Source organism: Lichenostomus cassidix, chromosome 1, assembly GCF_008360975.1.
Source record: "Lichenostomus cassidix isolate B80296 chromosome 1, HeHo_3.0, whole genome shotgun sequence".
Lineage (NCBI taxonomy): Eukaryota > Metazoa > Chordata > Aves > Passeriformes > Meliphagidae > Lichenostomus > Lichenostomus cassidix.
Window position 1 is genome coordinate 32,238,185 of NC_139479.1, and position 18,362 is coordinate 32,256,546.

Sequence of the window (18,362 nt, forward strand, 5' to 3'; positions counted from 1 at the left end):
AGAGAGGACTCACGATCTGGCTGTACTCAGGGATGTGCATTCTCCAAAAGCCTATGGCGCCTAGGAAAGCTTGCGTCTCTTTCTTGTTGGTTGGTGGAGACATCGCGATGATCTTATTGATGACCTCAGAAGGAATTTGACGCCGTCCGTCTTGCCACTTTACTCCCAGGAACTGGATTTTTCGGGCAGGTCCTTTGACTTTACTCTTCTTGATGGTAAAACCGGCTTCCAGGAGAATTCTGATGATTTTCTCTCTTTTCCCAAATACTTCCGTTGCTGTGTCTCCCCACACAATGATGTCATCAATATACTGCAGATGTTCTGGAGCTTCACCCTTTTCCAGTGTAGCCTGGATCAGTCCATGGCAGATGGTGGGACTGTGCTTCCACCCCTGGGGCAGTCGGTTCCACGTGTACTGCACACCTCTCCAGGTGAAAGCAAACTGAGGCCTGCACTCTGCTGCCAGAGGAATGGAGAAAAGGGCATTGGCAATATCAATGGTCGCATACTACTTTGCTGCCTTGGATTCCAGTTCATACTGAAGTTCCAACATGTCCGGTACAGCAGCACTCAGTGGTGGTGTGACTTCATTTAGGCCACGGTAATCTACTGTCAGTCTCTATTCTTCACTGGACTTACGCACCGGCTATATAGGGCTGTTAAAGGGTGAGTGAGCCTTGCTGACTACCCCTTGGCTCTCCAGATCCCGAATCATCTTATGGATGGGGGCCACAGAGTCTCTGTCAGTGCGGTATTGCCGGCGATGCACTGTTGCTGTAGCAATTGGTACTCGCTGTTCTTCAATTCTCAGTAGTCTTACAGCAGACGGGTTATCTGAGAGACCGGGCAGGGTACTCAGTTGTCTTATGTCTTCCGTCTTTACGGCTGCTATCTCAAAAGCCCAGCGATGTCCCTTTGGGTCTTTGAAATATCCACTCTTGAGATAATCTATGCCGAGGATGCATGGGGCGTCTGGACCGGTCACAATGGGGTGTTTCTGCCACTCGTTCTTAGTTAAACTCACTTCAGCTTCTAGTATAGTCAGCTGCTGGGATCCTCCTGTCACCCCAGAAATAGAAATGGATTTGGTCTCCACATACCTGGATGGCATTAGGGTGCACTGAGCGCTGGTGTCAACTAAAGCCGTATATCTTTGTGGGTCAGACGTGCCAGGCCATCGGATCCACACAGTCCAATAGATCCGGTTATCCCTTTCTTCTACCTGGCTAGAGGCAGGGTTCCTCTAATCTTGTTTTTGGTGCACGATGTTCTTCTCTTGTAAATGTGTTCTTGAGGTCCTTTCAAGAGGATCAGTCATATTATCATTTCTATTCTGTCGGGGGTTCTGTCCACAAGAGACTGGGGCAGTGTTGTACCTAGATGAGCCTCCTGAAGTGGATGTTTCTGTTTTCAATTCACGTACCCGGGCTGCTAAGGTGGAGGTGGGTTTCCTATCCCACTTTCTCATGTCTTCCCCATGCTCTTGAAGGAAAAACCAGAGGTCACGTCGTGGAGTTTGTTTTCTTTCCTTGACTGGAGTACGTCTGCTCCTGATGGCAGAGACTCGGGTTGGTTTCGGTGTGACATGGAAAAATCTTTCTTTGAACTCTTTCCTTAGTTTCTGGAGGCTCTCTTCAATCAAGCTCTGGACTTGCTCGGTTAGGTTTGTTTCTACTGATGAGACTTGAGTGCGTAGTGGAGCAGTGACAGTGTCTTCATAAATTTTCAGTTTGTTTGTTAACACGCTCACCTGGTCTTCGCCTTCCCTCCACTGCAGTGTTGCCAGGTAACGAGAGTATATCTCTGGTCCGAGCCGTGCGAATCTTAGCCACATTTGTGAAGTGCACCGGATGTTATCTGGGCTCTTGGGGAATCTCTCGTTGTCTGAGAAAATGATCTCTAGCACGGCCAATTTTCTCAGGCATCGGATACTTTGTTCTATGGTGTTTCATTTTCTTTGGTGCATCTGGAGGTCTTCTTTGCACAGGTATCTGTCCCGTACACTCAGCAGCAATCGCCGCCAGAGGCTGAGAGTTTCCTGGGTTTTCTCAATCTCCTGGTCAATGACCACATCCTGAGACAGGGATCCCAGTTGTCTGGCCTCACTTCCATCTAGAATAGTGTCATTAGCTGCGGCGTCCCAGATACGGAGCAGCCAGGTCAAGATGGACTCATTCGCCTGCCGGGTGAATTCCCTCCGTAGGTCACGCAGCTCCCCCAGGGATAGAGAGCGAGTGATGATCTCCGGCTCTGTCTCTTCTGCTTGGTGAGATGGTCCTGCCGCATCCTCATCAGTCGCTGTGCGGACTGACTTGCTCTTGGATTTCTTTTTCTGGACGGGGGCAACCGCTACTGGCTTTGGCTGTTCTGATTCGGCAATGGTTTGTGTCGAGACATTGACTGTTTCTTTGGTTCTTTTCCTCTTGTCTGCTGACTTGCTTTGTTTCTCTTCCTCAAGAAGACAAAGTATTGTTCTGTTCTTCAGCATGAGGTAAACGGTGCTGGTCAAAGAGAACAGAACTGACAAAAACGTTATGCCATCCCTAGCATCCAGAGAGAACTCAATGTTGTCAAAAATGGCTGTGCCTGACCTGAAAGGCTGGAAGAAACTGCTCTCTCCTCCTAGCCCCAGAGGGTGGGTGCGATTGCTGATGAGATCTCAGACGAAGCAGCTCAGGTTAGGCCAGGCAGACAAAGTCGAGTATATATAACGAATGGTGTTCATCGCCTCACAGGTAACCATGCCATAGGCATAATAAACCAATAGAGCAATTTTTATGCCATTCCCTGGTCGCAACAGGAGCAATACGACGGGCAGATAGTATCTTATTTGAGGAAAAATATAGAGAGCGAGATACAGTACCCATATAGATAGGCTGAGCATCATGGTGATAGGATTTCTGAGTTTCCCCAGGTCGGGCCCCACGTTGGGCGCCAAAATATGTCTTGGTTTGAAAACAAACCAGTGGGAGATCACAAGTCAAGATTGAAATTAAAAATAAGTGAAATAATACAAGGAAAAGCACTGACAAAGTCAGATACAACCTAACACCCTGTTAGGGTGGTAGTAGCAGTCCAACTGAAGTAGTCCAGTTGAAGCGGTGATCTTGTGAAGGTCTAGTCTCTAGCTGAAGATCCAGTGGTAGCTCTGGTCCTCTGGGAACCCAGTAGACAGGGCTAGCTCAGGCAGTTCTAAGGCTAGGTTATATCCAGGTGGGAACACCTGGCTCCTCCCTCCTCGGCAGAGCATCTCACAATGGGATGAGATAAGTCCATGGGTCACACGGTGGGTCTCTGATGGCCCATTGTCTGTCATCCGGAGTGGGTCATTAGCAGGTGATGGCAGCTAACGGCCCACAGCTGGTGGTAATAGAATACTTAACTACATCTATATTGCAACCTAGGACACCATAGTGCTAAAAAGAGGAGAAAGAAAGCATTTTCTGTAGAAAACATCATAAGAGAAACTATAAAATATACTGCATGGAGGACTGTTTCTATAATGCCCTTAATGCATTCAAGAACTTTTACCTCTGAAACACTTTAAAAAAAGAGAAAGAATTAAAATAAATTTTACTTGGTTCTAATGTACACGCTCCCCATGCATTTTAGACACAGAATTGTGGTTGCTCATATAACCCTTCTTCACATCATCTTTTGTTAGAAGTAGTTTCAGAAACAGGACAACAATGTCTGTATTTCTTCTTCTGTTCAAAAGAGAGCATGCTGGAGCGGGTACACAAAATTAGGAATCCAGCTATTAGTTCAACAGCTCAGACTGTAAGAGGCCAGATGGTACAAGTCCCTCTCTGCCCTCACTCTTGGCTTTATCCAGTTACTCCTGCCAGCACTTTTCAGGCAAATCTCCTTTAGAAGGGGTGAACCCTAAGAAGTGAGGACATAACCCAGACAATGCCACTCTACCTCAGGGCCAAGAATAGGTCTCTGACCCTCTTTTATTTATATACAAAGATAGAACAATTGATAATATAGAAAAGAAGCAGCACAAATTCTATGGCTGTGTGTTGAACCTAATCTATTTCATTATGTTCTTATTTCTGTGATGCAACAAAAGATCTGAAAATAATCCAGAGTGCAAACATCTGGAAAGATTTTTGTCCTTGTTTCAGACACAGAATTTGCTACAATATCATATTTGGTAGGGTATTTATACATCTGAGTCCTCCTAAAAATATTGATATCTCAAAAAAGAAAAATGTAAAACTGTTTCTATTCTGTTGTGATTGCTTAATTATTTCCCATGTTTATAGCCACTTCTGAAGATTCTATAGAGATAATGAGTTTCTGAGTATTCAAGAAAATGACCTGCATGGCAGGTGCTAATTATTCTCTTTTAGATCAGAAGTTTTAAATAGTTGCACAGATTTCATATTTAAAATGTAAAACGTAGCTATCAAATTCTCAGCTAACAATATTATAGGCTTCAAATCACAATCCAAACCAGCCAATTGCAGCACATTTCAAATATTTTGATGGCAAACATTCAGTTTATTAAATACTGTGAACTTTCAAAGATATTTTCCAACCTGGAAGTACTTAATTAACTTGAGTGTATTCAGTTAATGAGAACAGATCTTTATTTTCTAGAGAAATAGAAACATAAGTGATTCCAAATTAAAAAAAAAAAAAAAAAAAAAAAAAACCTAGGATTTTATACTACAATTCCCTTACCCCACTTGCACTGTTATTTTCACACTAGCTCAATTAACATTAAATTCTTTAGAGTGATTGATTTATTTGGGGTGTTTGTGACACTGGGCCAAAACAGAAAGCACATGCCTGGTGTCCTTACAGGCGTGCCCATTCCACAACTGCCCTTTCCGTGGTGCTGTTTGTTGTTGGTGATGCAGGGTCAGGAGTAGGGCAGATCTGCCCCATCCCGGGAGGGCTGCCCCTTGCATCCTGAGCAGCCTGTCTCCCTGCTGCCCCACAGCACATCAGGGAAAGAGGACAGGAGGCAGTGCCAGAGGTGGAAGGGGGACTTGATGCCCCCATGTTCAGGGGTAGCAGGGATGATTGAAAACATGGAAAACTCAGCAAACACCAGCTCTGTGCAGGTGCTGAGGGCTGCAAATGCCCGCCAGCAGTGCCACAGCAAGTCCACAGGGCAGAGAGGCCCATGTGGATGGGAGGATACGTAGCGCTGGGATGCTCCTGCTGGCATCTTGTGTCCTGTCTTGTGTCCTGCAGTCCCACCCAGCACCAGCCACTGTAGCTTTCCCTTTGGCACCAGACACACAGCAAACAATAGAAGAGCCAAGTGTTGGAAGCTAAAATCTGTCACTGCAGCCTGGAGATACCAAAACATTGTCAGCTGCAGCCTGTGCTGCACAGGAGAAGCACCACCCCCCTCTCACACCCCAGATCCCCTTGGGCTGTGGTTGAAGGATAAAATGCCTCTTGTGTGTCGTGGCTCGGCAGGGACAACGCGACCTCTATAAAAATATCAAATTGTCTCGTATTTAACTTTTGAGAGAAAACTTCTCCTGAAAAAATGGATGGATTTGCATCTTAATTTTCACATTTTTCTTTTTTCCTAACTTCTTGGCGTGTCTGCAGCTCTCCATTGTTTTTCTTCTTTCGTCATTTTCCATTGATAAGGAGAGCCTCACCAACAAAAAATAAAGGAAACCAGTATTCTCAGTGCATATCAAAAAGCCTATTCTTCATCACTATTTTGTCCCCAAAAGATTGCTCTCTTCTGTCTGATCATCCCACTGAGAAAGAAATAGTATGGCAAAAAAGTAGATTGTGTTCTGTTTATATGGCTGTCTAGGGGAAGGGAAAGATCAACATTGCATAAGTCAACACCACCACTAATTTTAGTAGCCAAACAGACCGCAGTACATACCCTCTTCCTCAGCTCCTGCTTTGAAACAATGATCACATTTGGTGGATCACCAACAGCAGTGGCAGCTCCCCCAATATTTGTGAAGATCACTTCTGCAATCAGGACATGCCTAGGATCAAGATTAAGTACTTCACAGAGCCTGCGGTATAAAGATAATGAAATTAACTTCTTACCCCATGCATAAATTACCTTAAATCTTAAAATGCCCCAAAATTACAAAGTGCAGTAATTTCACAGAAAAGTGGCAGGATTTTAAACATAACATGTGTGTGTATTGTTAAAGCATTTATTGTGCTACTAGCACATATATTCTAGCAATATAAATTAAAAATACAGATTTTTGTTTCCATTTAAAATACAGTTATTAATGGTTACAAAGTTGATGCATTTTAAAAAGCATTTTATTAAAAGTAGTCAACTATTACAAGAGTTAGACTACACAGAAAATAGCATGTAAAATTTTCAGAGTGATACAGCTTTTGAAACCACAGTCCTTAAGCTGCACTGACCTGTGGAAAACTATTCTGTTCAACCACAGGCTCAGCATTCAGTAACACTGATTAACTTTCTTGTGGGAAGTAGTGGTAGAGGATTGTGCAGGCTGCTTATTAGCCATGAATCATCTGTTAGAGACTTCAGCTTTCAGCCTAGGTTTATCCAGTTTATTCTGTTCCAATTTTCCTCCTCCTCTCAAGCTTGATCATGAGTATTCTATTTGTAATGAAGCAAGAGTAGAAGATACACGTTCCTCATAGTGAAAAAAATCTCAAAATGTTTTTAGTAGTCCAAAAATATTTAATGCTTCTTAAGTAGGATGCTGCTTTGATAAGAAAAAGTAAAATGCTTCTTTAATAAGAAGCACCTTAAAGTGCTCTGACAAATAGTGAGGTTGACTCAGTAACCTCATGAACTGTTTGAGCTCAGAGCCCACTTACACAGAGTGATCTTCACACAGGTTACTCCAACTCACAAATTACATTTACGCACGCACCCACACAATCTGCCCATTTCTGAAGTACATGTTTGACTTTAAACTTGGGCTGTGGTAAAAAAGGCTGGAAGTTAAAGTCACACCTAAGCGTTTTGGAATAAGGAACAACTGATTTCCTCCTCACAGTTTGTCAAAGCATTGCTCCAGAATGTAAAGATGGAGGCCACACTTAAATTGCTGTCCCCTCTACCTCACAGGAAATGGGGTGAAGACTGTGCAGGAAGAATGCTTTCTCAGTACTGCTGTCACTGCAGTGCTGTCACACATTTCCCTGAAGGAAGGGTTGTGCTTCACTGTTTAGCCTAAGTCTGTGTTATTAAAACCTATATTTCAAAGAGAAAAGTGTGTATTGCTTCACTTAAGCTATCACCAAGAGCGTCAATTTAAAACTCAGAAAAATCACTGTCAGACGACATATATATCAGCACATAAAAACTCTGGAAAATAATAACTGTGCAAAAATACACTATTTCCCCAGCAGCATGAAATCATTCAGTTAAAGGGTACTTTGTAGTATAACTGGTCCAAAAGCATCAATTGTGGTACAAGACCACAATTGTACTTGTAATTTTTACTTCACTGCTGCTTGATTTCCCAGTATTTCCAAATCTTCTTTAGCAATTCTTTTTTTTTGATGGGCCTAGTGATACCTTGAAGAGAGCTCTGATGTAAGTCAGAAAAGGCTAAGCCCAAAGTATAAAACCATCAGAATGTGTTACCTGTATGGCAGGATCACAATTCCTTTTACTTACTTACCCTGGTCATGTAATTCCTCGTGTGTACAACTATTACCCTTTCTCAGTTCCCAACAAAAAAGTATCTTGAAAATTAGCTACAGCTAAAAAGGGGTAGTCATTACTTTTTTTTATCAGCTTACTACAAAATGCAGAGTGAAACAAATATCATGTTTTATGCCCTATTACAGGAAATATAAGCCCTTATGTTCATAGAGTCAGTATGATTTTCTGCAAGCTTCATCTCCATGGCAATGGAGACTGCACAGTGCAACATTGTGAAGCTGTAGACAATGGCAGTAAGAAAAAACAAAAAATGACACCCAGCATGAAGCTTTTTGAAATAGGCAATTATTTGGTTTTAGTAGGTGAGATAAAATTTTATTTTAGTTTTGATAGTGATTCAAATACAAATGTTTCCCACATACTGAGTTTGCCCTTCTTCAGTGTTACAGGCTCATTTAGTATAAAACTAAAGCATTTAGTGTACATTTAGTACAAAACTCCATTACTTAAAGGTGGCTGCAAAGGCAGAGGCTCTCCCTTCACAGGGATCCACACGAAAAAGACAAGAGGCAGCAAGTACAAGGGAGAGATTTCACTTCACCATAAGAAAAAGCATTTATGGTGAAAACAGTTAACCACTGGAAAAACCTCCCCAGGGATGTGGTAGAGTCCCCATCACTGGAGGTTTTCAAGATGTGATTGAACAAAGTGCCAGATTATCTCTTCTAGGCTTCCTTTCCCATGAAAAGTTGGACCAGATGGTCTTTTGCGGTCCCTTCAACCTGCGATATTCTATGATTCTTTGAAAACAGAATAAATGTTACAGTAGCCCCGGCTGTGAAAAGCTTTTTGTGCTACTTTGATGTGTGGATTTCAACCCATTCCCAGATTGTATTTATCCAAAAGACTCTGGAACACAGCTAAAGCAAACATGGTGTTTAAAAATTCCAGTGCTGCTTACTGCTAGAGGTGCAATTATTGATTAGGGTACGGCAAAGCCATCTCTTTAAAATATAAGCGGACAGAAGACAAATGGAGCTTTCATTCAGCAGCTGTTTCCCATTTCATTCAGCAGTCTAGAATAAATTTCACTTGCAAAATTGGTTTTTACTGCTTTACACTGCATTTTAAAGAGGGAACATATCTTAATAGAATTTTATGTACTTTAATGTAATAATGACTGCAAACATTACATCACTCAGAATCATTTTAAAAACACACTAGATCTTTCCAAAACTGAACTGGATTAAACAGATTTGCCGTACCAGACATAGGCTAAATTCAGGTTAAACAGTAATTTATAATCCCACATTGATTAAATGCAATTGCAAGTCACGTGTTTTGAATTTACAGAAATCTGAAGTAATTAAATTCACTGTTGTCTGCTCAAAGTTCCAAATATCTAATCTCAAGTTGTGGAACTAACCAGTAGTTGTCCCAATGACATGATCACCAACAGAAATAAATTCAGATTCTCACATTCCAAAACAAAGCTGTTAGATGAAATATGGAGGGTTTTTTTAATTTATTTGTCAGTAATATTAGAAGGGATTATAACTTCACTAAAACATAAATTACTATCTAAATGTGTATATAGATATTAGCCACCAAAAGGTAAGGCAGCTTGTCGCTGTTGAGCCGCTAGCAGAGAAAAAGACCCGGATTCTCAGCGTGGCATGAAAAGAGAGCTTTATTATTTTGATTCCAACTTATATAGATTTTTCAGAGGTCACCCGATTGGTCAGTCAGAAACCTCCCCCTAGGCCTGATTGGCCAGGCCTGAACTGTCCAAATCTCGAGACACTGTTTTAATAACATCCAAACTTTATCTTTGTTTATAAAACACAGGAGAAAATTCTTATGGGAAAGACCTGTGCTAGCCACAGCAGCTTTAATTAAACAATTCTGCTTGCTTTACAGGTAAAGATGTTCATCTATTAGGGAGCATTTGGTGGAGTATGCTATTGTAGTTCAGATATGGAGACAAACCAGAACAGTTAGCTGCCAAGGCAGTATTCACAGGTTTCAGATATGTGCACAATATTAATGCAAAGGGAAAAGGCAACCTATTGCTATGAAAGTGCTAGCTTTTTATTCTACTACAATAACAGTATTTGAAGTTCTGATTTCCTTTTAAATTATTTTTTAAAACCTCCAAACAAGTATTTTGCACACATGTACTACTGATTGCTGGCTATAAAAGACTAAGTCCAAAACAATAACAATAAATTACCTTATGGTTACTGGAGTAAAGAGCAGCATAGTGGTAACATTGTCCAAAAATGCAGAAAGAATTGCAGCAATGAGGCACAGAAATGTAATCATGGCCCACACCTTGCCTCGAGAGAACCGATAAGCCTAGGAAAAACAAACAGGAGCAAAATTAAGGAACTAGATCACTCCAGCTTAGATTTCAAAAACATGATGGATAGAGCAACTCAATCAAAGTTGAGCAACAGTGAGCTCAGAGCATTTATTGTTCCTTTACTATTATTCCAACAACACCCTCTCCAATATGAAATAATTTGGCAAGAAAATATTCAATGGAAGTGGGCAAACACTCCCATCATGTAAATGAAGAAACAAGTGTGAAGAAACGTCATGCTCTACTGCCAATCATAAAGGGGGTCTGTGGCAGAAGAAGGGCTGAGCCCCCATCTTCTGCCTCCTTCACCAGGACAATTACAGGAAATATAAACCCTTCTGTTCACAAAAATATGGTTCAGACCTCCCATCCCCTCCACAAGCCAGGACACCTTTCCCCATCCTCAGAGCAGCACTGCTGGAGCAAGTGATCACACATGATCCAACATAATCAAAAGGCTGGAGCACCTCTCCTATGAGAACAGGCTGACAGAGATCTGGGTTATTCAGCCTGGAGAAGACTCCAGGCTGACCTTCCAGCATCTTTCAGCACCTAAAGGGGGCTGATAAGAGAGCTGGCAGCAGGGGGGCTTTGGCCAAGCATATGTAGTTGATAGGACAAGGGGAAATGGCTTTAAACTGAGACAGTAGTTTAGGTTAGATATAAAGGAGAAATTCTTTACTGTGAGGGTGGTGAGACTGTAATAGATTGCCCAGAGGAGCTGTGGATGCCCCATCCCTGGAAGTGTTCAAGGCCAGGCTGGATGGGGTTTTAATCAACCCAGTGGTTGATTAATCCACCTTTAGTGGAAAGTGTCTTTGCCCGTGGCACGGGGGGTTGGAACAAGATGATTAATGTTTCTTCCAACCCAAACCATTCTATAATTCTATGGTTATGATTCTGTGAATTACACTTTTCACGTAATCTTTTGTTCTGCTACTGTGCAAAGGTCTGTGGCCACTTTTCAAGTGTGATCATAAAGCTAGTGATAGTTCCCATATTTCTTCTCTCCCACTGCCAGGCACAAATAGAGATTTCAGCTACAGCAGAACTGCAGTCCTGGGGAAGTCAGTGACGTAGCTTAATACTGTCCAAATGCTTGTGTACCCTATTGGGGACCTTTAACTTTCTCCTGTAGAAACAGAATTGTATTAAGGGCTTCCTTTCATCCACAAAGGATTTTTCCAGTATTACAAGTTAACCCCTGTCATTTCTAATGTGATGAACATATATTGACCTAATAAAGGTTCTTTAAAGATAGTGCTTGATGTGACAGATTTGAATAAATACTAACTTGATAAATCTAGAAATAATTATAAGCAGCAAACAAACTTACCTTTACTGCACAGTAGTCAAAGAATCCAGTCTCTGAAAATATGGCCACCAAAACCATCTACCAAAGGATGAAGAAAAATACAATAACTTGGAACTGATAGATAACAGTAATTGAATTATTACTCAAAACTAAAGCAAAGCAGTTTGTGATCCTGACAAATGGACTTCTTATCTGACACAGCTTTGAGAATCTAATCACCCTTATATTAGAATATCCAGTACAGCTGCCAGATATCTCTAGTTAATGCATGATATGGTGGAATACACTTCTCAACATAAGCAGTCTGTAAATGCCATACTAGTCTGGTTGAATTTTATTTGTAGTGACTGAGTGGGCATCATACATTAAGTACTCAATGTATCTCCCTTATATCATTAATCAAGAAAAACCAACAAGTGTGTTTGCTTTCTGCAGTAATGCTCTATAGAGCACAGAAGATAGTAGCTTCAAGAATTGCTCACATTTTCCCATGTCTGGGAGGTTTCCTGTCCTTCTGTCTTTGCTCCCAACAGAAATTTTTTTGCTTTCTTTTTCTATGGGGAAGGCAAGGAGCAAGGACCTGTGAAATAGGAAAACCTCAGACTGGAAACAGATAATTGTAATTTTGTCTCTGTGTATTACATATTTTGTGTTAGAGTTTAATAGCACTTGGACAACACTTTTTAGCACAAATAACTCTGGGCAAAGTGATTAAAATAACATATGATTATAATCTCATCAGATATTACTTCCCCATATCTGACTTGCTTTTTTGTAGCTTCAGACATAGCAGTAAGACAAAGAAAACCACTTTTCCGGCAGAGTGCGTTTGAGGAAGGTTTTGAATAAACAAAATTAAAAAGATAAATGAGAGTGATAATACTTGGCCCTTTAAAAGGTCTTTCCATTTATAAACCCCAAGGATGTTTTTAACGTTATCAACACAATTTCACAGATTTTGAGAAAAAAAAATAGGAAAGGATCAATGTTTCAAAAGACTCCTTCAGAAGTCTGATCCTCATCCTTTTTGGTAAATTCCTGATGACACAAATTTTCATCATAAGTTGTCTGAGTAAAGTAAAATCAACAAAATGTTTTAAAAAGAAATATATCTGTATCAAATGTGACTATTTTGGCACACTTAGAGCAAAAGATATGTTTTAGTTACCATTCCAAATAGCAATGCCAGTGTCTCATAGTCAATCCACTCCACCACTTTGACCATACTTGGCCTCTGCAATCAAAAGATACAATTACTTGTAAATGCCACAAAACGCCTAACTTGTGATTAGCTATGATTTATAAACTCCACTTAATTGATGAACCATTTAAATAAGCTGTGATGAAAATTAATAAGTGTTCCTACCAGCTACATTAAAAGGGCTTTTTATTATTGCCATTACTACTACTACTATTATTATTATTACTAATTCAAAGTACTGCTGGCATCCTAAGTGGGTCATTATTAGGCTATTGGTTGGTCTAGTTGTTCCTTACACAGCATTACAGAAATAAAAGATAACCAAATTATATGGTACACTCCAGTTTCCTTTTTCATAAGAGAACAAAAACATACCACTTCACCTGTGGAAAAACTGGAGGGAATTTAAGGAAACATAGTAATGATGTGGTTATGAGAACAACTGAGAAAATCAATCTGAGGTTTCACTATATATCAACCAAGTGTAAGCAGCAGGCGAAACAAAAGGGCTGGAACATGCAAGCATGAGATGTAATTTAGGGTAGTATAAAGCAATGCATTTCCATTTAGGTTTTCTTGGTAGCCTAACATTACTGAAAATAACAGTGTTAAACCAGCTTTGGATTAAGCTGAAAATGGTTGTAGTCAGCTTCCTGCAAATCAGAAGAAAAAAGAATCACTGACTTTTTTGTACTCTCCATGTCTATACATTAGTCCAATCTGTTTCCCCACTTCAGTTTCTGTTCTACCCTGTCTCTTTCTTAAAAAACACTGCCTTGTCATGTGCTCAATTACAACAGCGCAAACATGGAAATTTATGATACCTGACACCACAGCCAGAAGCAAAGTGAGCACTTACAGTTTGATAACTTACCTCTCCAACAATAGCTAAGGCGGCTAAAGCTGCCAACGCGCCCAGCATCGCAGCAAGGGTCCTGTGAACAATCTGCAACAAAGGGTAAGAATTGACCAGAGACTCCTCTAAGCATCTCCTTACTATTAAATAGGAGGGGTGCAAAGGATAAAAACTCATGTAGAAAATTGTTTTCTTGGTTTGCTTGAGGGGTTTTTTTTTACCAAAAGATGGTTAATTACTTTGTTATTAAAAACAAACAAAAAAATTCCACAAACAAACAAAACAAAATAAAAACCAAATAAAACAAAACAAAAAACCAACCAACTAAAACCATGCCTGCGTAAACCCTGCTTGGAAGTCAGCTATAATGAGAAGGGACTTCAGCACCAGTTTCTTACATTTGCCAGCAGAAAGCTGGCAAGAAAGAAAGAAAGAAAGAAAGAAAGCAATTCTTCCCCGATTTAAGGACCAAAACGCCTGGTCCTGTTGGCTCCCCTTCACAGCCCATGGAAAGAAGATGCACGCCCAGGAGGTGATCCACCTCATTCTTTATGGGGCTTGTTCAACAAGCCCTGAAAATGTGGTTTTTTTCTCCAGGAACTCATCTGTAGTTATTTAATCCTCTGTGTCTGGAAGATCACAGATTGTGTAAAATAACACAGCTAAAGTAAGCATGTAATTAATGAAATTCACACTACAAAAGACTGAATCTAATTACTAGCTTTTACTACTAATGTATTTAAATATTATTCCAACACAAATTAGAATTATTGTTGAGAAAGAAATAAAACAGTCAAGAAATACTTCATTTGCTGCTAGTTTCATAAGAAATATTTTGCTGATAATAAAAAATGGGATTAAGGCACCATAAAGGCCCTCCTGCCTGTTTGTAAAGGAAAAGCTAAAAAGGAAAGATTTGGCTTTGTTTTTTTCTCCTTGATTGTAAAGTTCAAACAGAAATGGTAAATAACTACACAATTTACCAAACTACTAGAAAAATAAATACATAAATTACTAACTCAAGGGTCAAAAGAATTATCTGTCTCATTCTCCTGTTTTCCTTAAAAATGCAATGAAGAATAACATGTCCATGGTCACAAAGCAGGAGATCAGACCAAGGTTTTTACACCCTAATGACCAACTTATTCAGAGCACAGGTTACTGCTCCCACCAGCTCCCAGAGAAATGTGTGTGATAACTCACTGGTTCATTTTTGATTTCCAGTTTCAGAGCATTGACATGTAAACACACACATGTCCCTTCTGACTCTGCAAAGGTGGGAAGCATTTGGTAACATTTGATTGCTCTTCTGGCTGATAATCAGGTGCAGCAATTAGACCTAAGAGCTCTCTCCAATAAAAGATGCCAAGAGGAGCTGTCCATCAGGGAAGGGGATCAGCTTCTTACGGGAGCAAAGTAAGTTCAGGCATAAGCTACTGGGAAATCCTCAGCTGTCCTCAAACTGAAGGTTTCCTCCTCATCCAATCCCCACCCACATTAGATAGTTCTTTTATAGTTCTCAGAAAGATACCGTAGGTTTTCTGAGATTTGTTTAGCTACAGATTTTTTTGCATATTTCCACATGAGCATTTTTGCTGTCACTGTTGTATACTTAATTGCTTATATTGGGTTGGCTGCATTTTCAGTTTCCAAGAGTTTGCTGTCACCTATGGGTGAAGTTGGCTTTAATTTTAAGCAGAAAGATGAAGGCAAAAACTATACAAAATAAGTCATCTGTCAGTTCCTTCATTCTGGTGGTTTTTCAAGAAGGATATACAAAATATATCCTGAAGAAGGAAAAAGGACTATTCAGGTGCAAAGCTTTATTACAAAAAACTTAGCAAATATATAACCCTCCATTCTAGCAAATTATCAAGTGGAAGTTATAAAGTAATGTAAAACCTAGAAAGCACACTTATGTAAACTCTGAGACATGTAAATATTCAAAATTTGAGATTTGGGGAGCTTAAGGAAAGAATAGATTACTCTCTTTAATTTTTTTTTCACAGAAAATAAACCCCAAACAAATAACATATTTGCAAAGGTATTTTGCAATAATTATATATTTACAAATGTAGAAGTTAGGAGATCCAGGTTACAAGTTGTGACATTCTTTGAACCACAATTCCATCTAATACATATTTGGAAGGCATTATATCAAGTAAAATTCCATTATTACTCTTTTGAAAAATAGTACAGATGACCAAACCCTTTTGAAGTTTAGGAGGAGGGTGAGTATCTTTTCAGGATGAACCTTGGAGTGTTTCCATAAACAAAAGCTCAGGCAGAGAACAGAAAGAGCTCAGAAATAAATTAAGACAGATATTTAATCCCAGGAAAGCTGAGAGCTTTAGTGGACTTGTGAATCTAAGGACATTTTTAAAGGTTAAGTGAGAAATCATCTGTATTCATCTGATCCTTCTCACGCTTGAGAAAGTGCATATCCTTGTGCAATGACCATGGAGATGAGAAAGACAGAACTGATGAGGAGGAAGATACAAAGCTTTTAATTTATCCGTTTGCATGCTAGAGTTCCCCATCTCCCAGTCCAACTGCAAACCTTATAAACTCTTTGCAGAAAGGGCATCTTCACCATCAACAAGTCTGAAGAATACCTAGCAGTACTGATTTACTGTAACAGCAAAGATAGTGCTCTTGTCTTTTTCAAAGGGACAATTATCCCAATACAAACTGCCACTGAAACCAATGCAGTCCAGATTTCACTCTTTACAAAGAAGGATTTAGTTGTAGAGCTCACTGATACAGGACATTGCAAGGCTAAGAGATGAAGAAATTTTTAAAAAAGGGAATGGATATTTACATAATTTTATATAAAAAATTAAAATACCCAAATCTGTAACAGTGAAGGCTTTTTAAAACAGCATCAAAAACATACATGTGTTGATAGCAACATCATAAGGTCAATTCAGAATAAGCAAAGGCTAAGAAAGGCTACTATAGCAATTTTGTTTCATAATTCTCTGTAGAAAGTTTGTCTCATGATTGCCTGCTATGTGATAAACACAATGTGCGGAATGCTGATTCTGATAGCTTCCATACTCTCAATTCAGGAGCTCATTTTAAAGTAAGAGATTAAAGTAACCCAAATAATTTATGCCACAAGTCTTTGTGCTTGGCATTAATTAACAATGTACAATTTCAGAATGATAATGCAAATCGGATTTAGAAAGCCTAGAACTTCCCCAGATTTAAATTTCTTTATCTGTCTGAAAGTGCTTTGGAATTTTTGTACTGAGTTCATCAAATCATTTGGTAGACTGCAATGGCATTATTATACAATTATTCTGAATTCCAAACACTAAATCTTGTAGGGTGCTCCAGGAGGCAAAAGGAAACTATTTAGAAGCCAATTGAATGGTGACCAGTGTGCTATTTCAGAGTTGAAAGCCAGGGCATGTGTAGATCTAAAATGTGCTTCTGAAGACATTTGGTAAATGATACATCATACCAAACATTTTATTTCCACAAGCCCTTTGTTATAAGTGATAAATAGCAGTAGAAAGAAGAGTGTCAGTGATTTTAATATAAAGCTTCAAATGCAGCCTCTATTTGTTTCTTGTCCCTTTTTTCTCCAGTCAAGCCTGTTTCATTAAACTTCTTATTTTACCAATAAATTAACTTACATTTGATAGAGTGGCAGAATTGCTGCATTTCAACAAGGATGCAGTTATTACCAAGCCTATATCCCCATATGGGTTTTATGTGTTTTTCATCTACCTCCAGAATATCTCAGACCTTCCTTAGAAAATCAACAGCCAAATCCCTCTTAGACTTTATAAAGTCTCTATTTAATTTCTTTATCCTCAGGGGACCAGGAGGTAGAGAAGTAAAAATTGCTTTAGGATAGCTTTTCTCTGACTTTATGTTTTGTATCTATTCCTTGTTATGCATAAATAAAGGTTTATCAGGTTAAAAGGAGACATCCTCAGTAGTGGAAGAGGTTTTGTCCAAAGACAGTTTGTTTTTCCTAAAAATAATCAAGACAGTATTAGCCTGAATGTCTTTGAAAATGCATTTCTCAGTCAAATGTCTCTATGGAGTTATCTTATAATTTGCTGGTTTGTACTGTATAAATTTTGGTGGTCTGCTTTGCCTTGGACTATTCCAGTTGTTTTAGCAGGAAACAGATGTAATTCAGTCTTTCATGTGTACACATATCTGATTCACTTTTAAGTGGATCAAAATTAGTTTGGAAAATTAATGCCAAAATTTAACACTGGCATCAGAAGCTGAAATCAAAAATGGAAATTGGAGAAAAACAATGGTAATCTAGCTAAAAATTTTAGGTAGTTTTTACTAACGGTCAAGCAACATAGCTGGAAATTTGGGCTAATGATAGAAAACAAGGGTCAAAAAAGGCCTTGCAATACTTTGAACTGTGACCTGCTGTAGATCCTCTTCAAAGGTGAATGGCGTCAAATTCTCAATTCATGGAAATTTGCTTTGTTTTTGGAAAATTGTAAAATTTGGACACAATATAAAGCACCAGACTAGAAATATAGGATATAGTCAGATACAGAGGAGGTCAGAGCAGCAGAAAAAAGGGTCTATGATGCCAGACATATTTATTTGATTTTCTATATGCTCGCCTATAGTAAAGAGACTGACCAGTACCAGTCAGGGAAAGCACAGCAAGATACCTCCCCTTCAGCTGGTGATGGCAGCTAATGCTTAGCTCCTCACCCTCCTCCCCTCAGTTTGCTCCCTACAAAAGCTCTGCAGAAGCAGCTCAGCAGCTTCTTCAGCCATGGGGCACTGTGTCCACACATGGAAACCCCTCACAGAGGATGTGTCCCAAGAGCTCGTGCAAAATGAATGATAACAGAAAATTAATTGCCTTAGAATTACTTAGTTAAGCAGTAATAAATAAATTCTGTAGGGATTTTAATGAGACAAAAGGGAACTTCTTCACATGGCTTAGAAAGTATGACATGCAGATGCAGTGTGCAGCTCTTGAGGCAAGCAAAGGTACAGCTGCTGAGAGATGATGTGCAGCAAGGA

The 18,362-nt window shown here is 39.6% G+C and overlaps 1 protein-coding gene across 1 annotated transcript in view; it reads right to left on the minus strand.

Moving 5' to 3' along the window:
- OCA2 (OCA2 melanosomal transmembrane protein) overlaps positions 1-18,362 on the minus strand; it is a 193,090-nt gene that overhangs the window by 103,212 nt on the left and 71,516 nt on the right. Inside the window, exons 12-16 of the mRNA XM_085055664.1 lie at positions 13,359-13,430; positions 12,452-12,517; positions 11,305-11,361; positions 9,837-9,961; positions 5,873-6,011 (exon numbers count right to left, since the gene is read on the minus strand). Coding sequence (XP_084911790.1) covers positions 5,873-6,011; positions 9,837-9,961; positions 11,305-11,361; positions 12,452-12,517; positions 13,359-13,430 — 459 coding nt within the window. The remainder of the gene's footprint in view (positions 1-5,872; positions 6,012-9,836; positions 9,962-11,304; positions 11,362-12,451; positions 12,518-13,358; positions 13,431-18,362) is intronic.